Source organism: Mustela nivalis (assembly GCF_964662115.1).
Source record: "Mustela nivalis genome assembly, chromosome: 9".
Taxonomy (NCBI): domain Eukaryota; kingdom Metazoa; phylum Chordata; class Mammalia; order Carnivora; family Mustelidae; genus Mustela; species Mustela nivalis.
In genome coordinates, this window is record NC_139028.1 from 112,190,812 (window position 1) to 112,213,905 (window position 23,094).

Here is a 23,094-nt window from a genome sequence, read left to right on the forward strand (position 1 = left end):
CAATGGAGAGACTTTGGGGCTCTGGTTGCCCCGTGGTTGGGGGGTCTCAGCGCCCCCCACGCGGCTGACCATCAGCCACCTCTGTCCAGCAAGGCTGCCTTGGAGATCGTCCACCTGTCTCCTGGACCTCTTCTGTCCTGGCCTGTGCACGTCAGATGGGGTCTGGGGGCCCTGTCTGTCCCCCACACCACCTCCCCATCTCTGACCCTGCCCTTCCTGGCCCTTCGGAAGGCCCCTGCAGAGCCCACCACAGCCCTCCTGGGTTCCCCCAACCCGCCCCCCTCCGCCCTGCTGTGTGGCCTCTGCACCTGCAAGGGGCCTGGGGGTTGCTCAGCTCACACCCTGCCCCTTCCTAGGAGGTTGGAGGGGGTCAGGAGGGCCCCTGGGAGTGGGCAGGGGCTAGAGCCAGACCCCCCCCAGAGCCCACAGAGGCTGACGGCAGGCAGGGTCCTGTGGGGGCCATTTGCCAAGGCGCTTAGGAGAGGTTGGCCGCTATTAGGGTGCTGTAATATTCATGAAGGGAAGATTAGATATTTAAATTTATTCAGCAATAAATGCGTCTCAGTGGGGGAGCATTCCTCACGCTAAACAAACAAGCAAGCAGGGGCTAATTAATTATTTACAGGAACAGGAGGCTGCCTGTGGCCTGGGAGAGGGGGGGCAGTTATGTCCCTGCCAGGGGGCAAGAGACCCCAGGCCCTGGGTCGGATCCCCCCCCCCTGCTGCCCTGTGGGTCTGGCCCCCTGAATGCCCCCAGAACTGGGATTTCTTTTCCCAGAAATCCCACCTACAAGCCTGCTGATGGCTTTGGGCAAGTCACTTCCCCTCCGTGTGTCTCGGGCTCCCCACTCTACCAGGTAACAGGACCTCCTTCCCCATTCGGCTGAGGATTCAGTGAGAGACGCATCAAAATGCCCTGCACTTTCTCACATGGTCCCCCTGGGTCACTTGTCTTCCAGGTGGGGCGGGGGAGACCTAGGCCCAGTCACCCACCCTGTAGGCAGAAGGCTGCTCTGCCCAGCAGGCTCTTGGGGGCCTCTTTTGCCCCAGGGACAGATGCGCTGCTGGTGGGAGATGTTACTGAGAAAGCCCTGGGCAGAGAGGGCTGGGGCGCTGGGGATGAGCTTGAGGCCTGAGGGGGCTGGGGGAGGGGCCCGCCTCTTAAGCGCAGAAAGCCACCTGGGTCTGGGCCTTAGGGACCACTCCCAACCCAGACACCTCCCCCTGAAGGTCCCCTGAAGGTCCCCCTGAAGCCCAGCCTGAGGAAAGGCCCCCTGCCACCAACCAGCCTGGGTCTGGCCTTCAGTGGCTCCCGGGCCCCCACCACCTCCAGAGAGATCCCAAAGGCCAGGGCTGAGAGAACTGAGTGGCTGGGGAAACTGAGTCCCCGAGAGGGTACCAGTGGGGTCAGGGACAGATGCCTAAGCCGCTGGGATGTCTCCAAGCCCCAGACCCTGAGGAAGACAAGCAGAGCCAGAAAGCCCGGAGAAATGACCTAGCCCAGGGGCACGGAGCCCCCTCCTCCCTCTGTCCACCCTACACTCTCCATCCCGGGCCTCCAGCCTCGTCCTGGGCCCCAGCTGAGCCTCGGGAGCCATGAACCTATGGGATGCCCATTGCCAGAACCACCTCCGGCCTCTGCCCACAGCCCCGCTCACGGGATTCACAAGCCTGCACTGGCCCCTGTTCTGTGAGGCTTGGCCTATTGGGGGAGACAGAGCCCACCTTGGCCAGACCCCACCCTTGTGGTGCCAAGGCTGGTGGGCACCCCAGGGAGAAGATGGATGGACAAGAGCTCCAAGATGTGATGCGAAGTTCATTACCGGGTGAGATCAACTCCTTAAATGGGGATTTGGAAACATTAGGCTTCATTACATACACAAAGGCGGCGTCTCATTCATCATGCAAAAATCACTCCCGTTATTAAAATCCCCACGGCAGCTGTAGGAAGGGGCCTGGCAGCATCTTGCCCGCTGAGGGTGGGGTGCGAGCCCCGGAGGCCTCTGCTAGAGTCTCCACTGGGTTAGGGGGGCCTGAGACCTCCTGTCCCTCCTACCCAGGGAGGAGGCCTTTGGAGGGCTAGGAGTTGGGAGCACGGTTCCCTTCAAGGACCCAGTGCCTCAGAGTTGTCATCTGCAAAGTGGAGCAGTTAGTGGTACCCCCAAACCCCGGCGCTGTGCTGAGGGTCCCCGGGATCCTGCAGGAGAGGCTCCACGAGGCCCGGTCCGCACCCTGAGCGCTCAGTCCAGGCATGCTGCTGCTCACGACGCCATTGCCACCTGGGCTGGGGCAGAGACGCCTGGGGTCTTTTCTTGGGGAAGGACACGTCACTCCCTCACCCCTACCTACAACCTCCCACGGCCTCCACAAGCCCATGAAATGAAGTCTTCCACCCCAAGTGAGGCTGGGGTCCCCTCCAGCCTCCCCCGGAGAGGACTGGCCTCTGCATCTCTCCCACCTGCCCAGCTGCGGAGTGGGGGGGCTGCCAGCTGCTGGCCCCATGCAGGGAGGGGATGGGGGGGTGGTCTACCTCACTGCAAGCCCTGAAGCGGGAGAAGATGGAGCTGGACAAGAGGGAAAGGGGGGTGGGAGCAGGCAGGCCCTGAGTGCAGTTGGGAGGGCTCCCCTGAGGAGGTGGCATCTGAACAGAGCCCTGAGTGATGAGAAAGAATGGGCTTTGGAAAGCTGGAGGAGGCGGCCTCAGGCAGAGGCATGGGTGGGCCACAGGGAGAGTCCAGGGTGGGCTGGGGGTGAGGGGGAGTGGGAGGTGGGGGAAGGGGGCAGGGAGGGCTGCAACTGTGGGACTCATAGAAGGAGCTAGAACTGCTTCCATGGCAGCCCTGAGAAATTTGAGCAGGGGCAGGGCGTGGCCTGGGACAGCCTCTGGTGTGGGGCTGCGGCGGGGGTGGGGGGTTGGGGGGGTGGGTTTGCTGTTCCCCATGGAATGCTCCTGCGGGGTCTGCTGGGCTCAGGCTCAGGCCCCCCCCACAGACCAGCCTCTCCCCCAATCCCCACCTGGCACACAGCGGGGCTCCAGACTAGTTTGGGGACTGGGTGCTCAGCGCTTGGGGCCCCTACTTCCCCTGAGTTCAGCCCCTTCCAGGCAGGGTACGGAGGCCACCCCGTCTGCCCACTGTGCCCCGCCGTGACTACGGCCGTGGGCAGCCACTAGGCAGAAGTGGAGGCCCTGATGATGCTTGGAAGCTCCCATCCGAGGCTTTGCTAATCCCCCCCCCCCCAAGCCTGCCTGGCTCTGAGCAGAGGGAGCCAGCGGGAGCGGGGAGAGAGCAGGGAGGAGGAGAGAGCGAGAGGATGAGAAACGGGGAGCGGGCACGCGAGCTAGAGAAACGGGGAGCGGGCCAGAGACGCCCTGTGGCTGGGAGAGACAGAGAGGCAGAGACAGAGAGACACACAGAGACCCAGCGACAGAGGCAAAGACAGAAAGAGAGACAGGGGCAGAGACAGGGAAAGATAGAGGCAGAGATAGGCAGAGACAGAAGCAGAGAGACAGAGAGACAGAAAGAAAACGTGAGAGATAGGAGAGATAGGAGAGAGGAAAGGGGCTGGGGCCACAGCCCAGGCCAGGGCCTCAGTGTGGTGAGGAGAAGGTGGGCCCCGGGGTGGTGGGCTTTCCTCAAGCCGCCGCCGGGGGCCAGGGCTGGGCTGTGAACATGTGCCCAGGTGCCCAGGCTGGGTGAGCGGGGCCCCTGGGCACAGCTGGTCTGCACACAGGTCAGCCCTGAGCACCTAACCTTGGCCAGGAGGTGGATAGACAGACACCCTGTGCACGTCCCGTCGGAGCAGAGTCGGACAGGGAGGTATTTGGTACCGAAATAATCACACAAATGGGAGTCTGATGACCACGGGTAACAGAATGCCAGCCCACGAGGTGCCGGGGCTGCTGTGTCCTCACACCCAGGACGGTGGCAGGGCATTAGTAAATGGAGCAGGACAGAGGGGGTGGTGGTGGGAGGGGCTGCCCTGCCGTCAAGGTAAGGAGGCAGGACGGTTGTGGTGGGAGGCAGAGGAGCCTTAGGTCCAGGAGCAGCACATGCAAAGGCCCTGTGCCAGGACAGGGGGCTGGAGGAGCCGTGTGCCCAGGGTCAGGTGTGGGCACAGGAATCGGGGCTGCATGGGCCCAGCGGGCGGGAAGGTGGGCAGCTGGGCCGCGGTGGGGCCGGGGCTGTCTGCTGCCGATTTGCTGGGGCCACGGAGCTCTTGTTGGCAGTGAGCGGGCACGGAGGGGACCAGCCCTTCGGGGAGCCGGCCAGGCAAGAGCAGAGATGGCGGCCGCGTGAGCAGAAGGCGGCCCTGAATTAATCTGTCACTAAAGCTTGGCCGTGGCAGGCGCAGTCATGATTTAGATGAATAATTGAAACGCTCTGATACATTTATTATCCCTTTAGTGCAAAAGTGGCAGAGAAAGACGAGGGGTAATTGAAAAAGAGCGCACAAATCTCCGCGAGAAAGCCGGCTCCTTATCGCCAAGTAAACATTTCAGTCCTAATAAACAGGAGAGACACGCGTCAGGGCCCTGTCGATTCCCATCCTGATTTAGGGCCCGCCTCCCTTCTTACCATACAATAGGAGAGCGGTCTGTTTTTTAAAAATATACGTTTATCGAGCCAGTGAAAGTCTCTCCAGGAAGGAGGCGGGGAAGCAGGCGTGGCTTCCCGAGGTCTGGGGACTGAGGGTCTAGTGGGTAGGTGGGCCGAGCCCACCCAGTCTCCCCAGTGCACCTGCCAGCGCTCCGCGGGGCCTCGCCACGCCTCCTTGCGCATCAAACTCCTATTCACCCTTCAGGGCCCGAATCAGATGCCCCCTCTGCTGGGCAGCCTCCTACCGAACTGGGTCTCTCTGAGGACAAAGCAGAGGAGCCTTGAGTCCCCACCGCCACCCACACTCAGAGAGCGCCCTGGAGAGGAATGAGGGTGAGGCCGGAGTCGAGGGGCTTCCCAGAGACTCACTGGGCTCCCTTCACCAACGCCCTGCAGGCCAGGCCCCAGGCCTCCTCCCGAGTCACTGCTGTCCCCACCCCCTAACTCTACCTCCCCCCATTCCTGCCTGCTGTCCCTCTCCTCCCCACCACCCCAGGGCAGGGCTGTGGGACCTGTGTGCCAGCTCGGCTCTCTGCTGGCTCTCAGGGAAGGGCCCCACATACAGAGAGTGCAACAGCCCGCCCATAAATGGGCTTGGAACCCCCTAGAACCCAGTCCTGAGGAGAGTGCGTTCTTGTGCGCTCTAGTGGGGAGATAAGCGATAAGACCGAACCTTTCCACTAAAAGGGGAATCTGTGCTCCGGAAAAAGCCACAGAGCAGGGGGAGAGGGTCGGCTGGGGCCTGCAGCCCAACTCCGAGTGGCCGGAGCAAGCCACCCTTGCCTGATGCTTGCGTGGATGGGGGGACAGGGGGATGGGGGTGCTGACGGTGTAGGTGGGTGGACAGGTGGCGGGAGGCACGTGGTTGATGGGGAAGGAAGACAGATGGGTGGTGGGGGTAGACAGAGGAGTCGGGGGTAGATTGGTGGGTGGTGGGGGTAGGTGGAGGGGTGGGGACAGGAGGGCGGGGAGTGAGCAGAGGCTGAACGCCCGTGGGGTTGGACGCAGAAAGAGAGGGAGAAGCCTCAGGTGACCCCGCAGGAAGACAGATGCGGGGTCTGGGTAGAGCCAGGTGGGCCACCCAGTCCCTGCTCCTGCTGCCCGTGGCTCCCACCCGGGCAGTCAGGGGGAGGTTAAGGCTGGATAGAGCAGCAGGGGGCACAGGCGGCAGACACAGAGGGCAGAGGACATCTCAGAGGGCTGGGACCATCTGGGCTCCAGCCCTAGGCAGGCTCCAGGCCCCCAAGCCCCAGCCTCGCCCCGCCCGCGGTCCCCTCCCTGCCACCTCCACCTTGTTCCAATCACATTAGCAGAGTGACAGCCCCAGCGAGCTCTCGCGGTGGCTCCATAAATCTCGGCCGGTGTTAAAAGGCTGGACTCCAGGCCCACTTCCTCCTGGGTCCCGGCCCACCCCATCCATCTCTGCCGCAGGCAGGCAGCCCCTGGGGCCAGCGCTGCCGGAAGGGGAGCTGGAGGACCCCTCCCTACCTCCCCACTCAGTCTGGCCAGAACAGGTGCTCTTTGACCTCTCAGAGGGAGGTCGCCAGGCCACAGCTGAGCCCCTCCCTGCCCTACCGAAACCCTCAGTGGCTCCCACTGCCCTCCCCAGCAAGTCCTTCGCGGAACATGGGCCATCCCTGCCTGTCTGCAGTTCATTCATTCACTCAACAACCCTTTCACTGAGCACCTGCCACAGGCGTCAGACCCAGGTCTAGCTGCTGGAGACCTAGCAGTGCCCTCTGGAGCTTTGTTCTCAGAGGGGCAAGAGCCGATCAGCAGTGACAGCGACAAGTGAGTTACAGGGCACGCGGGGCGCTGGGAGACAGCAGCTCCGGGGCGGGCTGGGGTGGGGAAGGCAGGCTGCAGCAGCAGTAGACACAGGCAGCTGCGGTTTCAATGAGGGTCAGGGAGGGCCGCCCCGAGAGGGTGGCGAGCCCATGGGCCAGAGGCAAAGGGAGAGGCCGCGGCCGCAGCTGGGGAAGAGGGTTCTGAGGCGAGGGGACAGCGGGTGCGCAGGCCTGGGGCAGGGGCAGCAGGGAGGCTAGTGCCCGGGGAGGGAGGGCTGGCCAGTGGCAGGGAGTCTGGCAGGTGGCTGGGGCCCTAAGAACTTGGCCTTGGCTCTGAGTGAGGGGAGAGCCCTGGCAGAGTTTTGAGCAGAAGAGGGGTAATGACCTGACTTAGGATTTAAAAGGCCCACAGCTTTTTGTGGTCTTTTGTCTCCCAGAAGGGCACCGGGAGGCTCCGGCCTCCTCTCCCCTTGGGGGGGCTGTGACGGCTCCAATCTTCCGAGTCTCCCCAAATGCCCCATGTTTTCCCTCACTCTGGGCTTCACCCATGCTGTTCCCTCTGGACAGCACACCCTTCCCGTGGCTCTTTGCTGGCTGCCTTCCAGCCATCCCTCAGGTCCCAGTGTAGGCGCCACCTCCTTCCAAGAGCCCTGCTCCGCCATCGCACAGAGCACGCGGGGGGCTGGGGGTGGGGGTGGGGGTCTCATCTGACCTGTGAGCTCAGGGAGGGCAGGGACCAGGCCCCTCTGGTCCGGCACCCTGCTCGGGTCCCAGCACGCGGTGGGTGCTAGGTGCTCAGTCCCTGGGGGAATGTCTGAAGGCAGAGCACAGCAGGTGGCAAATCAGCCACAGCCCCTGCGTCCTGCAAAAGGGACAGGCTTCAGCAAAAGGTCCTGGCTGGACCCCCAGCCCCAGTGAAGCCCGGCACTCCGTGAGGCCTCCGGGATAGCTGTGACCTCCACAGGGCCAGTGGAGGAGAAGCGGGGGAGGGAGAGAAAAGCTCTCGAGCCACAAACAGACCCCCCGCCACGCGTCCTGCATCCTGGCCGGTCACCGACAGCTCTTAGCACTGTTCTTATTTATTCCTGACCTCAATGGCTCTTTTATTTTTCCCCCTTTTAAAACCTGGCCTGGGCCCCGCCACTGCTGCCGTAAACACGGCCCCCGGGATTTATCCGACGGCGCATTAACCCTTGCCCCCCAGCTCACCAATCATGCTGCCGCCTGTGCCGACAGCGGGCGGCCCAGCCGGTGGGGGCTGAGGGGCCCGGGAACCAGGGGCTGGTGTGGCCCGCCCGGGCAGGGCTCACCAGGGGAGGCGGGCATGGGGTGGGGGAGGGAGGAGCAGGGACTGGGCCCACCTTGGCCACGCGCTGCCAAACATGTAGGCCGCGTCCCTGCAGGGTGGGCCCACCCTGCTCTTCCCAACTTGCCCACCTGGTGCTGCTGGAGCCCCTGCTTGGTGGTGGGGAGCCACAGTGAACACACACGCGCCTTCTGGGGGGGCCTCACAGCCCGCAGAGCACTCCCTGACTTCGAGAGGCCTTCTCCTGGCTGTAGGGCCGCCCTCCGAGGTCATCAGAGTGGAGCAGATGGGCTTGCGTGCCCAGGCAGGAAAACTGTAGCCGAAGGGCTGGGCTTTCCCTCCCACACTGCAGCCTCCAGTCCTAGGCCTCGTCTCTTTAACCCTCACATGTCTGGCCACGCTGCGACCCCCAGTCCCCCAGTTGCAGACCAGGAGGCCTCTTTCTTCAGAGCTTGGGGACCTGCTGGGTTCCCCGGTAGCGAGTGGGGCCAGGCTCACCATCCAGGGCTCTGGCGTTGTCCCCAGCAATGGCAGGCCAGGCTTGGCCGAGGGGGTGGGTGTCAGAAAAGATCAGAGATGGAGAAATGGGGGTGGGCGCACAGTAGGGGTGATGGGGAGGGCTGTGGGGGGCAGGCGCATGGCTGGGCACGATGGGCAAGGAGGCCCAGAGGAGAGAAGCAGCCATGCAAGAAGAGATTTCAGGAACCCAACCCCCAGGCCCATGTACCCCTCTACAACCCCCACCCCCACCCCCACCACCCCCCAGCCACAGAAGAGCCCACTTACCGCCGCCGCCTCCGAGCAGGGAGCTGTTGGCTGCAAGAGAGAGAGAGAAAGGCCAGTCAGCTGGGGAGTAGCTGGTGGGCCAGCAGCTCGTGGAGAGAGAGGGGAGTTGGGGGGCTGGCAGCTGGGCCTGAGGGGCAGGCCGGGGCCCCGGGGGTTTCAGACTCTGGGCCTAGGATTTTCTCTGAGACAGGGGCAGAGAAGGGGGGAGGCGGGGTCTCCCTCTCCTGCTGGGCCCGGGGTTTGCAGGGTGGAGGGGGCCCAGCTGCTCACCCCGGAAACAGCCCTGTGCGGGGTCTGGAGCGGCCGCAGACCTGTGGCCACGTGTATCCTTTCATTCATTCACTCTGGTGACCCAGTGTCTCGCGAGGCCCATCTGTGCCAGGCCTGGTCCCTGGCTTTGGAGCTCGCAGGACACAGCTGGAAGCCACTAGAAAACTGTGCACCTGTACTGAGTACTGCCCAGGGAACGAGTGTGGGGAGGGGGTAGGGGAGGGTGTAAGATCATGAGCCCGTGAACCAGGGCTGGGGCACCCAACAGACTGCAGGGACCCCATCCCGGGGGCAGCACGGAGAGGGCACAGAGCCCTGGCACTGGAACCGAAGCTGGATCAGCAAATGGCCGACAAGAGCCTCCTTGCTCTGTGCCTCAGTTTCCCCCCCCGGGGAATCTCCCAGGGTTGGCGTGAAGGCCAAGGCAGAGAGAGGGGTCCTCAGCTCCAGCCCCCTCCCCGGGGCCAGGGCGCTGGGGCTGACCTGTCCATCTCGCTCTGCTTGGCCTGCAGCCCCCTCCTGCTTCTCCATGGGGCTGACGGGAGGGCAAAGCGAAGCTGGCAGCTGCTCGGCCCGCAAGTCAGGGCCCCTCACCAGCCGGGCTCTGGCTCCTGGCCTCACAGCTGCCTCGGCGCTCACTGCTGGGGCCAGTGAGGGGAAGTGACGGGCAAGACGGGACAGGTGCTGCCCAGGTGGGGGACCCGCTGTGCCTCAGCTCCTCTGGACCCTGGAGTCCAGGCTCCCAGGTGGGGCCTGCTGCTCCTCCACAGACCCCGCACCCCAACTACCTTCTGGGGTCCCGGTGCCGCCCCTCTGCGGGAGGGGCACAGGGAGCAGAGCCTGGGGCCAGGGGTGGGGGCCCCTTCGGGGCAGGCCCGTCCTCCCGCCCGGGGTTCCGTGCAGACACCGTGGACCCTGCTAAGTGGTGTCGGGTGGCTCTGAACGCCTGGTCTCCCAGAGCTGACAGCTCTTCGCTTGGGGAATAATTAATTCCACAGCCCGAAAACCCAGGGCTGCAAGTTGCCACGTTACTTGCGAGATTAATACAAGCAGCTAATTAAGATGGAGAGGCGAGGAGCGGCCGGGCGCTCCCACAGCAGGGCTGGGGGGCTGCGGGGAAGGCGGGAGGAAGGCCGGCCGAGCAGGCCCGGAGGCGGCTGGGACCCGGAGCCCCTGCCCGAGGAGGACCAGGCAGGGACCGCCAGGCAGATGCGGGCAGGCGGGCTCCTACAGGGCCCTGGAGGACCCTGGGGCCCCCGGAAAGCTCCATCCCGGCGGGCGGTGAGGACCCTCGGCTGGGCACAGATTGAGTGCTTCGCACACATGATCCCATTTAACAATCCCAGCAGGGTGCCACGGGGGGGCGAGGCTCCCATTTTACAGATGAGAAGCCTGAGGCTGGGGGCTGAGGGGCATCGTGGGGGTGGCAGGACATGAACCGGGTCTGGCTGTAGCCAAGCTGTAAGGCAGGCCGACCTCGAGGGCAGCTCAGGGAGGGTCACTGCTGTCCCCCCCCAACCCCGGCTGGGCCTGGGCCCGACTCTTCCACACTGCGGCCCTTCAGACGCAGTCTGGACTTGCCCCCCCAACCCCAACCCCACCCCAAGGGTCGGGCTGCAGTGAGAGGGGGCCGGACCTGGGGACAGCCCTGCCCTGGAGCCAGCAAGGGAGGCCTGGGCATCTGGGGTTGGCCCAGAGCAGTGCTGGCAGCTGTCGGAAGCTGCCCTCCACGGCCTCTCCCCACCTCCCCCCGTCACCTCTCTCTCTTAATTAACACCGGCCGCAAACGAGCTGGCTCCCGCTCACAGGGGACTCGGTGCCAAATGTGTTGGCAGCGAGCCTCGAAGGGGCGGGAGGGGAAGGGGCGCTGACCTGCCGTTCTGCAGGCCCCTGTTGGAAGGGACCTACCCTACCGCCGCCTGGTTTCCCTTGAACCCCACCCCGTGTTGGTCTGCCCAGGTCAGGGATGAGGTGAGCTGCCCCGATGTCCACCAGGCCAGGAGCACCGGAGGGCTGAGTGGGGGGACTTGACCGGGGCGGAAAGGATTTCACCGGGCTGAGCCCGAAGAAGGGCAAGCAGGTGGCCAGGTCATGTCACCTGTCCCAGGTGGGAACAGGCAGGCGCTGGGTCTCAGTCTTGGGCTACCCAGAGGACCTGGTCACTAGCTTGTGTGTCCCACGTATGAGGCTGGTCTGCGTGTCCCCTTCCTCCAGCCCACTAGGCTGACAGTCTCCGGCTCCTCCTCCTCCTGCTGTCCCCACCATGCTCCCTTCAGTTCTAAATCACAACTGGTCATGAGCCCATTTTTCAGATGAGAAAACAGGTTCACAGAGGGATGGGGAAGGGAGGGGAGGCCTCTGACCCAGGATGGCTGGTTGTCAGCGTGCTTTCTCCTTCTGTTTCTTTTTAAATACTAATTTCTTAAAGTAATCTCTACACCCAGTGTGGGACTCGAACTCACAACCCTGAGATCAAGAGCTGCAGGCTTTACTGACGGAGCCAGCCGGACGCCCCAACATCATCCTTCTTGACCCCCACACGCTCCCTGTGTGTTCCCAACACCTTCTTGCTGAGACATGGTGGCGGGCGAGTAGCCGCGAGCTGCGGAGACAAGCACGAGGCTTCCGACTGAAGCCCGGGGTCGTGACCTGGCCCCACCCCAGGGACCCCAATATGGCCCAGCGAAGCAGGGGTCTCTGAGCTCCTAAGCGGCATTGCCCGGGACTTGGGGAAGGGGCATGAGGCCTGCTCCGGCTTTGGTGAGGGTGAGGTAGAGGGGGGCGGTTGCCAGGCCACAGCATGCACCCTGGGGGCTGGGGGTGCCTTTCCCCAGGGCTGCCACCCTGTCTGCTTACGGGTCGCCACGGCAAGGAGCGGTGGCCCAGCCCTGCCTCATCCCCCACTCAGACACGCGTGCACCATGCTCCACGGGGCGTCATTAACTAGCTCTGAGCCTCGGCACTGAGCCTGTGACCTTGGGGTAGAAATGAGGTCCACACCCCTTGATGCCAGTCACTGCCAAATGCTCTGTCCCGTGACAGGGGCCCACCAGGCTAGGGGCTGAGGGTCCCCGGGGACATCACCCCCCCCCCCCGTATATTCTGCCTGCCCCTCCCTGCCCCCCACCTGCCCCTCATGCAGGGCACTTGCCCAGGCGGTCATTCCACCCTTCTCAGGCCCAGGGCACCTCCCCCAAGGGCCCCAGCCCCTTCCCCTGCCCCCCAGCCCTTGTGCCCCCCCCGGGGGGGCAGGGTGGAGTTGCTCCCCAGTTTGGGCCCCAGCATCCGGCCCACCACATCAGGGGCTGGCGTGTGGTCACTGAGCCTGGAAAGGGAGAAAGCCAGACCCCGAGGGCTTGGCCACTGTCCTTACAGGTCAGAGGAGGCCCCGGGCGAAGGCAGACAGACCTGGCTGGCCCCTTCTTCATTCTCAAACTGAAGCATTTTAATTGGTTCCTGACGTTTGCCACGAGCCACCAAGTACAAAGAGATGAAGAAGACCCAGTCCCTGGGCCTCAGGAGCTCCCAGGCCTAAAGGGTAGGCAAGGGAGGGACAAGATCTGGTGAGGCCTGGCAGCTGGGAGGGCTTCCTGGAGGAGGTGGTATTTGAGCTGAGGCTAGAGGAGGGAGGCAGCAGCACAGCTTCAGAGAAAAGGAGAGGCCTGCAGGGGAGGGGCAGAGCAGGGGCCCTAAGGAGTCTGAGCATTTCCTGGGGCAGAATGAGGAACTACAGGGGTTGGGGAAGGAGCTCTGCAGGCGGGAAGGAGGGGCGGGCTGGCAGGGACAGAGCCAGGGCACTGGACCTGGGTGCTGGGGAGGGGCCGGTGGGTCGGCCAAAGGGAGGCTCTGAGGCACACAGACACCTCCTCTTCTGACCACCTTCTGGCCACCCACCCCTCCTGCCCCTGCCAGGCAGCCCCTAGTGAAAAGAATGGCCCCCACTTTGAGGGCCGGGCAGTGCATAGTGGGCATGGGCCAGAGCCCATGATATTTTTAGGGACCCATGAATATGTAATTTCTTTTCAGATCAGAAGAGGAGGGGTGAGGGGTGCCTGGGTGGCTCAGCTGGTCCAATGTCCAACTCTTGGGGTCTGCTCAGGTCAGGATCTCAGGGTCATGGGACCAAATCCGGCCCCCGCTGACTGGTGTGTCTGTCTCAGATTCTCCCACTTCTGCCCCTTGTGTGAGCTCACACTCTCTCTCTCTAATAAATAAATAAATCTTTAAAAATATTAAAAACAAAATCAGAAGAGTAAATGAACTTTGAGTCTGAAATTATTTTTAGTATATAATGTTAATACATTTTGTCTTTATGCCAACAAACTCATAAAATCAGCTTCTAACATACATTTTTTTTATGTTTGTTATTAATTGTTTTATGTGGTTAAGTGATCCTCTAATATATTTTGCTAGAAAAAGGGCCCACAATGGCAGAAGTGCCGGGGCCTAGGCCTGGTAAACTCGTACTTGCTCTGACTTCTTCTTTTTTTTTTTTTTTTTTTAAAGATTTTATTTAGATCACAAGTAGGCAGAGAGGCAGGCAGAAAGAGGGGGGGAAGCAGGCTCCCCACTGAGCACAGAGCCCAATGCAGGGCTCAATCCCAGGGTCCTGAGATCATGACCTGAGCCAAAGGCAAAGGCAAAGGCCTGAGCCACCCAGGTGACCCCTTGCTCTGACTTCTTTAACTCTTACCCTGTGTGGAAGGCATGTTACTAACCCATTTTACAGATGAGAGAGCCGAGCCATAGAGAACTATGTTCTCATAATGCAAATTTGGGCATCTGCTGTTTTATCCCGGTTTCCTGTTTTATCCTGGTTTCCTCCCAAAGCTCCCCTGTGCTCTCAGGATAGAGAACGGGGCCCAGCCTGGGGCCCACTGGCTTCTCTCCTCCCCCCTTCCCCTCATCTCCCCATGGGCCACACTCCAGGTCCTCAAAGTGGCTCCATTTCCTCCAGCCTTTGCATGGGCTGCTGCCTCTTCAGAGGAGACCCTGAGAGCCAGCCTTGAGGGGCACACCCAGCTACCCACCTCCGCTCCTGAGGGCCACAGATCACTGCCTCCAGCCTCCTTACCTCCCAGGTCAGTGCTGTGTGTGTCCATTCATACTTGTCCCCAACTCCCAGCCCTGAGCTCGGTACACAGCAGGTGACTGCCAAGCATTTACACTGGGTTAAGGGCTATGCCCAGAGTCACTCAGCGAGGCCACACTGTCTGCCCAGCTCTGCAGCCATCAGGACTTGTGGAGGAGCCTACCGAGGGGCCCTCTGGAGGAAGGACCTGGGGTGGGGGGCGTGCAGGTGACGGGGCTGGTCCAAGGGCAGTGGCAGGAGGCCACAGAGGAGCCGCCCAGCTGTCCCTGACACATCCTCCAGGCTAGGGTGTGGGAGGTGGAGGCGAGCGGTTATTGTGCGGGGGTGGGGGTGGGGGCCGCAGAGAGGAGATCCAGTGACCCGAGGAAAGCGCTGAGCAGGTTACTGGGCCGGGGAGAGCCCTGGTGAGCAGGCACAGCGGTGACTTTGAGCTGGTCACAGCCCCTTGGTGTGCGGAGGCTGCCGCCGCTGCTGCTCCAAATACCTCGTCCTGGTCCTCAGTGCCTGCAAGGCTGCCAGCCACCCCCCAGCCTCGGGGAATGAAGGCTGCTCCCCCAAAACCCCAGCCCCTCAGCCTGGCCCACTCCCCTCCCCCCTTCTTCCTCCCCCTTCTCAGCTTCCTAGCATTTGACAAATACAAATCCAGCCCCTACTCTGTGCCAGGCGCTGGGACACAGCTGGGCCAGGCGCTGCGGGCACAGAGCTCATTATCCAGGAGGCAAAGAAACAACAGAACAAGAATGAACTCGAACAAAGATTACCATTTGTGCCAGAGGTTAGGAAGTGAGGAGAGAATGGCTGGCCAGTGAGTGAGGGTGGGGTGGTGTGGGGGTGATCTAGAAGGAGTCAAGGATCTGCTGAACATAAGGAGCCAGCTGTGAGGGGCACCCCCCCGGGGGGGCGGCCTGTGCAAAGGTCCTGAGGCAGAGGGAGGAGACCATTTGTAGCTGAAGCAGAGTGAGTTGGGGGAGAGAAGTGGGAGAGGAGGTCAGAGCCAACTGGGGCCAGAGCAGCTCAGAGTGGACACGAAGGGGACCTGCTGGGGACTGCATTATGGAGGTGACCCCCCCAGGCCTGGAGCACCCCACAATGCCTGTGTGTGCCCCATCATTACTGTTCTGTTGTAGCCGCCCCATGCCTGGGTGTGAGCCCCCATGGCCCCCCAGCACCCCAAAGTCTGGCACAGTGCCTGGTGCCGGCAGGCCAGACCGCTAGTAGCCCCAGCCCCACCTGGAGGGTTAGGGGAGCGGGCTTTGTTCTTGGGACACCAGAGCAGTCGCCCACCTCCACTTCCTGCAGGCCTGCGCTGGGTATCCGTGTTACTTGAGGGTGAGTTGTTTAAAACACGCTTTAGATTAGAAATGTCCCACAGATGGAATAAAATGTGACATGTGCTGAATTTTTGAAGATAAAACAAGAGACTTCAAAGGCATCTCAAGCTGTGAAAGCAGTTGCCGTGTTTGACAGACTCGGTCCCCCAGGCCAAGGTCACTGTCCTCTTAGGTGGGGCTACCTGGGGGTGGGGAATGTGAGGCTTCCTAGACCTTCCTCAGGCTGGGAGGCAGGGGCCTGACGTGTGCACACACACCCCTTCCTGCCCTGTGGACAGATGGGGAAACTGAGGCACAGAGCGGCAAAGTGAGCTGCTCAAGGTCCCTGCTCTTAGTCGGAGGAGCCACCATTCTTGTGTTCTGCAAGTTCTGGTCCTGAAACCCCCAGCTGTGATCTTGGGCCCCTGGGGCCTTGAGCTCTTGTGGGGCAGAGATGATATAGTTTAAAATCACTATAAAACCGGGTGCCTGGCCGGCTCAGTTGGAAGAGCACTCGACTCTTGATCTCGGGGTTGTAAATTTGAGTCCCACATTGGGTGGAGGGATTACTTAAAAATGAAATCTTAAAAAAAAAAAAAAAGCCTATAAAATTGTTAGGTCCTCAGACCTCCACAGTGGCAGTGGGTGTGAGGGGCTGGGGTCCCTGGTCAGCCAGGGAGAAGGGGGTCAGCCTGCTAATGGGCCGGATTAATAATTTTTTTAAAAGATTTTATTTATTTATTTGACAGAGAGAGGGCGGGGAGGGGGCAGACTCCCTGCTGACCAGAGAGCTTGATGTGGGGCTTGAACCCAGGACCCTGAGATCATGGCCTGAGCGACCTGAGCTAAGGGCAGAGGCTTAACCCACTGAGCCGCCCAGGGGCCCCTGGATTAATAATCTTAACAGCAGCTTCTTCCTACCAAGGTTTGCTCACCAGCCTCCTAGGGAGAGCTGTGGGGATCCTGCGGTCTCTGCAGCCCCCTTTCACAGATGGGGAAACTGAGGCTCAGGTAAGTCTGGGGCCCAAGGCCACACAGGTTAGGGTGGCGGAGAGAGGGTTTGAATCCTCTTGGCCTGCCAGGAACCTGGGCTACTAAGAATCCCACTCAGCCAGATCTAGCCTGTCTGCCCTCAGGACTGAGTCCCCACCTCGTCTTCTCTGAGAGGAGTGCTGGGATTCCCTAAATTTGTTGGGAGCGGCGCCCAGCTGGGATCCCCCTTCCAGGGTTTCCCTTTCCCACTGGCCCTGTATCAGCCTCCCTTTGCCACGGAAGGGCCTCCCCCAGTCCTGCCCCACACCTCCTGCCTCCCATCCTTGGTTCCAGAGGCCCCCCCCCCCCCCCCCCCCGGTCTACCCCAGGGGGCCTTCCCCCGAGACCTCTGCCTACAAAAGCCACCCAGAAAAAAAAAAAGAAAGAAAGAAAGAAAGAAAAGAAAAGAAAAAGGCACCCAGTTGGTTATTTAAGCTCTAAGCGGGTGCCCTGGCTGTGGGAGAGCCCCCTCCTGCCTGGGTTTCTTTGGCTCCACCTCCGCAGAGATCCGACTTCCCAGACATCCGTCCCCAAGCTGGACCCCAAGCCTTGGAGCCTCAATGTCCCTCAACCCCCTTTCTCCATGCCCCGTCCCCAGGCCACTCCTACTTATTGGTATTTTTGTTATACAAGAAATTCATGTCGAATGCCCCAAATTGGAGGATACACATCAACAAAAAAGCAAAAGCAAATGAGTCACCCAGTAGCTCATCGTGCAGAGTACGGGCTTTCGCCCCTGCCCATACTCTCCTGCAGGACCTCTTTAAAGGAAAACAAAAAATAGTTAATAACGCATTTATTGAGCAAATTCTCTGGGCCAGGCACTGGGCCAAGTGTTTCCAGTGGATTCTTTCATCTTTCCCTCCCCGCCAGAGCCTAAAGAGAGGGCCCTGTTCTTTTTCCCACTTTACAGAGGAGGAAAGAGAGTCAGGGCAAGGTGTCAGGCCTCGCCCAAGGTCACGGAGCTGGGGGGTAGGGGGAGCCGGGGGTTTGAATCGGTCTGATTTCCAAGGAAGGGCTGCTGAAGCTGCAGCGCTGGGGGACCCCCAGCCGCACAGGGCCTCCCCTCCCCCAGGAGCCAGGGGGCTGGCGCTCCCAGCCGCGCCATTAGCATAACCATGAGCATCCCTGAAACCCAATTACCAGGAGACGGCTTGGGCCCCAGCCAGCCGGGTGCAGTCTCCTTCTCCGCAGGAATGAGGGGCTGCGGCCGAGGGAGCCCGGGCGGGTGGGAGAGCGGACGAGTGGACAGCAAGAGAAAATGTCCTGGGTGAGGGGGAAGCAGGAGGCCCCCCTCCTGCGGCTGGGAGGAGTGTGAGGAGGTCCCCAAGGCAGCCTTGACCTCCTGGCTCAGCCCCAGTGGAAGAGGCCTCAGGGTCATAGCTTCCTTCACCCCCAGCTTGCTGGGTGACCCCAGGCAGGCCCTTGCCCTCTCTGAGCGTCAGTTTTCTTCCTCGAGGAGAAAACCCGGGTGTATTGGAGCAGAACATAAACCATGGGCTTGGAGAAGAAAAGAGAGTGTTGGCCCACTGGTCCGCTGCCTCTCACTGTCCAGTCTGTCCCCTCCAGCAAATGATCCTTTTCTTTCTTTTTTTTTTTTTCAAGATGCATTTATTTATTTTAGGGGGAGAGAGAGAGAGAGAGAGAGAGCGCGCGTGCGCTCGCAGGAGCAGGAGCGCAGGAGCACGTGCGCCCTGTAGGGGGTGGGGTGCGGAGGGAGAATCTTAAAACTCTGAACTCCCCTGAGATCATGACCTAAGCCAGAAACCAAGAGTCAGACGCTTAACCAACTGAGCCACCCAGGCGCCCTTTTTCTACTGACCTCATGCGCACGAAAGCTATGCAGCACATGCACGATTGCCCCGATGTGCACCCAGCCCACCCCCTACTCCCCACCCCCAGCCCCACACACAGGACCTCACAGAGGAGGGCAAACCCTCCCCCCACCTATGGAGGAACCCGCTACCTTGAATTTGGTGTGTATTTTCTTTAGAGTTTTCCTTTGTAGGCCCCTCAGCAAGCTATGACCTTGGTCTGTTCGTTTTAGCTATAAAGGGGATGGGCTGCCCGAGTTCCCAGGACTGCTTGGTCTGTCTTCACTGCTGTGTAATATGCCAGACTGGGGCTGGCCCGCCTCCTCCAGCTGTCCTCCCTCTGACCATCAGCCAGGAAGGCTCCTGGGGAGCATCTTTTTTTTTTTTTTTAATATTTTATTTAGGGACGCTTGGGTGGCTCAGTTGGTTAAGCAGCTGCCTTCGGCTCAGGTCATGATCCCAGCGTCCTGGGATCGAGTCCCACATCGGGCTCCTTGCTCAGCAGGGAGCCTGCTTCTCCCTCTGCCTCTGCCTGCCATTCTGTGTGCCTGTGCTCGCTCTCCCCCCCCCTCTCTGATAAATAAATAAAATCTTTAAAAAAAAATATTTTATTTATTTATTTGACAGACAGAGATCACAAGTAGGCAGAGAGGCAGGCAGAGGGAGAGAGGAGAAAGCAGGTTCCCTACAGGGCAGAGAGCCTGATGCGGGGCTCGATCCCAAGACCCTGGGATCATGACCTGAGCCGAGGGCAGAGGCTTTAACCCACTGAGCCACCCAGACGCCCCTGTCCCGGGGAGCATCTTGTACACCCCCAAACTCACGTGCTGCAGCCTGTCTCCCGTACACATACACTGGGGGGGGGGGCGCTGTGGGGGTTGTGAGATACGCACATCTTTAACTTTACTAGTTATTGCCAAATTGCTCTCCGAAGTGGTTGTTCAGATGATCGCTTTAAAATATAAATTAGATCATGTCACTTTCCTGCTTAAAACTCTCAAATAGCTTCCTATGACACTTAGAATAAAATCCATATTCCTCTCCATGAATGCACGGCCGCATACCACGCTCTGCTTCTCCCAGTGTCCTGGCCTCTCTTCTCTTCCTTGAATGGATCTGGTTCTTTTATGACCCAGGGCCTTTGCATATACTGCTCCCTCTCCCTGGCACACCCTTCCAGCTCTTTCCAGACGGGCTTCTTCTCAGCTTTCAGGTCTCCATGACTACGGCGCCTCCTCTGACCCACCCAATGAGAGCGTCTCCTGCCCGGTTCCTCTTCTTACCTTGTTTATTTTGAAGACCACACCTTGGTCCCATCAGCAGGATCTCGTCTAGGAATTTGGTTACTGGTTTTAGCACCAGCCAATGGGAGAGGACCTAGCATGCACTGTTCATTCCAGGGCCCCTGAAGCCAGCACAGGCCTGGCACCAAAGACCTACTCTTACTATACTGTTCACTCCTCCGACAGACATTGATTTGCCCTCTAGTCACAAAGTCTGGAGGGATGAATGAGCTCTGAGTGTTAGGGAGGGAGGCAGTTCTGGGGAGGGGAGTGTGATCAAGCTGAGGGCAGAGGGTCAGCCCGACCCCAGGGGGCTGGGGTCCGTCTCCCAGGGTGGGGAGCCCTGGTAGGTGCTGGAGCGGGAAGCAGCAGGGCCGGGACTGCACTTGAGAAAAAGCCTCCTCAGAGCTGAGGGGGAGAAGATCGGAGAGGATGGACTGGGAGACAAGGGCAGGGAGGGAGTAGAGAGGACCGTGGTGGCCCAAGATGGGTAGACAGAGGACAGGAGAGGTACTGCTGACCCCCAGAGACTACTCAGGGACTCAGAGGACCAGGAGAGACAGGATTGGATCTGGCATGGGATCGGCTTCCAAATGTGGCGCAATCCGGTCCCCTCCCTGGACCCCGGCAAGGCATCCTGGCCTAGCCCAGCCCCTCCAGGTACAGATGGAAAACTGGGACCCTAGAAGGAAAGGAACTGGCAGAAGATCTCACAGCTGAGTCCTTACCCTTGTTGCTTCTAGAATATCAGGTGCTGGACTGAGGCCAGACAGACATTCCCGTCTCAGAAGAGAGGCAGAGAGGCAGCGAGCACTTGCTGCGTGGAGAATTCGAGTTAGACACCAGGAGGGACTTCCTCAGAAACTCTACCCACCAGACACAGCCTCTGCTATCTGTGTGACTCGTGTGACTCCCAGGACACAAGGCCGGGGAGGTAGCTCATTCAAGGTCATAGCCAAGAGAAGGTAGTTCTTTCTTTCTTTTTTTTTTTTAATTTATTTATTTGTCAGAGAGAGTGCGCATAAGCAGTGCGCATAAGCAGGGGGAAGCGGAAGGCAGAGGTAGAAGCAGGCTCCCCACTGAGCAAGAAGCCCCACGAGGGACTCGATCCCAAGACTCCGAGATCACAGCCTGAGCTGAAGGCAGATGCTTAACCACTGAACCACCCAGGCGCCCCCTGAGGGCGCACTTCCGTCTGGCTCTAGAACTTCTCCGCCTTATGCAGGGGCACCAGGAGGCCACCAGCGGGCGGGGGTGAGGAGTCCTAGCTCCCTCCCATCCCAGACCCCGAGGGTCGGGCAGCCCAGGGTGCCCCCTGGCCTGTGGGCCTCAGGGTGGTGGCCATTCTCCCCCACCCCCAGGCCCCTGTGGGGACAAGAGAGGACCCCAGCCTGGCTCTGGCCCTGGCTGCCCCAAGCCCGCCCTGAGCTAAGCGCCCCTCCTCTCCACCCCCCTGCTCTCCCAGCTGGGGCTCCTCTCCTAGGAGGGAGGGGAGGAGGCGGGAAGGGGAGGAGGCTGGCAGCGGCAGCCATTGGTATGCGAGACTGCGCCTCAGCCCCTCCAAAGCTCAGCCTTTCTGCTCAGCTCTTTAAGAATCCCTCCTTGCCGCTTGGTGGTTGCTGAGCAACGACCCCCCTTCCCCCCCCCCAGCCCATGGCCGGTGCCCTCCCCCCTCCCCCCTCTCCCCTCTCCGACTCCTCCCAGCACCCCATCTCAGCAGTATACTTAGCTCAGAACCTGCCAGGCCTGGCTGCACCTTTGCATAGCAGGTGAGGGGGCCCTGGACCATCAGGACTCGGGGAGGGGAACCCCGAGCTCAGGACACCCCACGTGCACACTCCCATTGGCACTCCCCCCACCCCCACTATCTTTAGTGGCTTGAGTTGCTCTGAGGTGCTGGAGCCCGCTGCAGGGACAGAGGGGACCCGAGAGGAAGGGGTCAGGAGCTGTCTGAGTCCCTGGGGAGGTGGCCTGCAGAGGCATCAGGCCCAGGAGCCCCTGTGCTGTGCAGTAGACAGAGGCAGTAAACTTGGACTGAGCCAGGGGGTGGGAGAAGGAGGGGTGACGAGGAAGACAGAGTCTGCAGCCCCAGAAAAGGAGTCAGGAGAGACGCAGTGATGGGGTAGGGGTGTCACTGGAGGCAAGGATCCCCCCAGGAGTGTCTGAGGCTCCAATCAGCTTAGCTGGGGGCTCTCCCCCCCCCTCCAGCCTCCACCCTGCCCTCCCCCTCTCCCTCCTCAGGCCCTCTGGCTCCCCTGAGTCTTGGGCATGGGCCTTGCCTTTGCTCTCACAACTTCCTTCCTCATCAGCCTTCCTGCCCTTCCAGCCTCACCTCTGCCTCCCCCTCCACACCCTCTACCCCCTACCCCTGCCACCATCTACTCCCCATGCCTTGGCGCATGTCGTTCTCTCCACCTGGACTGTCATTCAAGACACAATCCGCGTCTCCTTTCCCGAACTTGGGATATGTGTAACAGGTGAATGATAGCCAGAGTCAAGAATTGCTCAAATCACCATAGAAAATGTTACCTCTGCTGGGAAGAATGGCTGGGTGGGGGGAGGGAGGAAGAAGGCGAGGTAGCCCCCCTGCCCGGGTGTGTGGCACAGATGAGGGGTGGGGGGCAGTGATGTCATCTGTGGGGAGAAGAGGAGGCTCCCCAGGGAGAGTAGCTCATCAGAGACAAGCCTCGCTAAGCCTGCCAGGGCTGGGAGGGCGGGCCAGCTCGCCCCCTTCTCGCCTCCGTCCAGTGGGCCAGAAGAGGGACGTGGTCTGGCCCCTCCGGTAACCCCTGGACCGTCATCCAGGGGCAGTTGCCAGCTTGAGGGATCACAGGTGGCCTTCGGCGGCTCTGTCACCATCGCCTTACTGGGCAGTTCTCGGTTAGCCTGAGGCTTAGTCTCCGCACGTGCTCAGTCGCTCAGTCGCTCAGCAACACCTGCCGGCTCTCCCCGGAGCCACACCGCCGCCCGGCAGGTGCTGGGACAGGCAGGGACTGTGGGCCCAGGCCACATCCTCCAGCTGCTCAGGGTCGGCTGGGGAGGGGGCGCAGATGTTTATAAAACCCGCACCACCGAACGCGGGCTCGTGTTATCGCACATTCTTTGAGAAGCGCACAGGCCGCCAGCCCGCACCCACAGGCCCCTGCACGGTAGTCAGTGTCCAAGGACCCAGACCCACACATCTCATGTAAGCACAAATGGGGCCACGTGCCCCCACGGAGAAATCGAGGCACCGGAGAGAGCAAGGCGACCTCACCAGGGAAGAGGGTGCTCAGGGAGGCCCCTCACAGGACAGGACCCTCAGACCCAGGACTGAGGGGTGAGGAGCCGCTGGCTTGGCCCCGGAATGGCAGCAAATCACAGGGAAATGAGGCCGGGAGCGGGGAGTTCCTGACCTGACCTTGGCTTTTCCAGAACTTTCCTTGGCCCACCTGCTCCCATTGCTACCCTGGGGAATTGGAGGCTTTGTCCCCCTGGCTTTGTCTCCGCTGTGCCCACTCCCTGGCGCCCTCTCAGGGACTTCCCCAAGGGCTAGGGGCCTTGCCCCCTCCTTACTCAACCTGAGTTTCTGGGCTGGGGCACACTGCCTCGCTCCTGTACACGTGGCGGGGGCGTGCGCCTCAACCTTTTGTGCAGTGCAAGATGGGAAGGTTTAGCACATGTGGTGACAGGGATTCTAGTGGCATCAGGACATGGATCACAGAAGTCCAAGAAGCTGGCGGAACTTTCTGGTGAGGGCTGGTCCATTCGGCCAGGTCTGTGCTGCCAGCCAGTCCCCGGGCCACGTGCCTGTGGTTCATGGGGTGTCACCTGGGG

General features: G+C 61.0%; 1 protein-coding gene across 1 annotated transcript in view; it reads right to left on the reverse strand.

Annotated features, from left to right (window-relative positions):
* The window catches only part of MACROD1 (mono-ADP ribosylhydrolase 1), a 141,448-nt gene that overhangs the window by 5,336 nt on the left and 113,018 nt on the right, over positions 1 to 23,094 (reverse strand). The window contains 1 exon segment of the mRNA XM_082748247.1: positions 8,478 to 8,507. Within this exon segment, the coding sequence (XP_082604373.1) occupies positions 8,478 to 8,507 (30 nt within the window).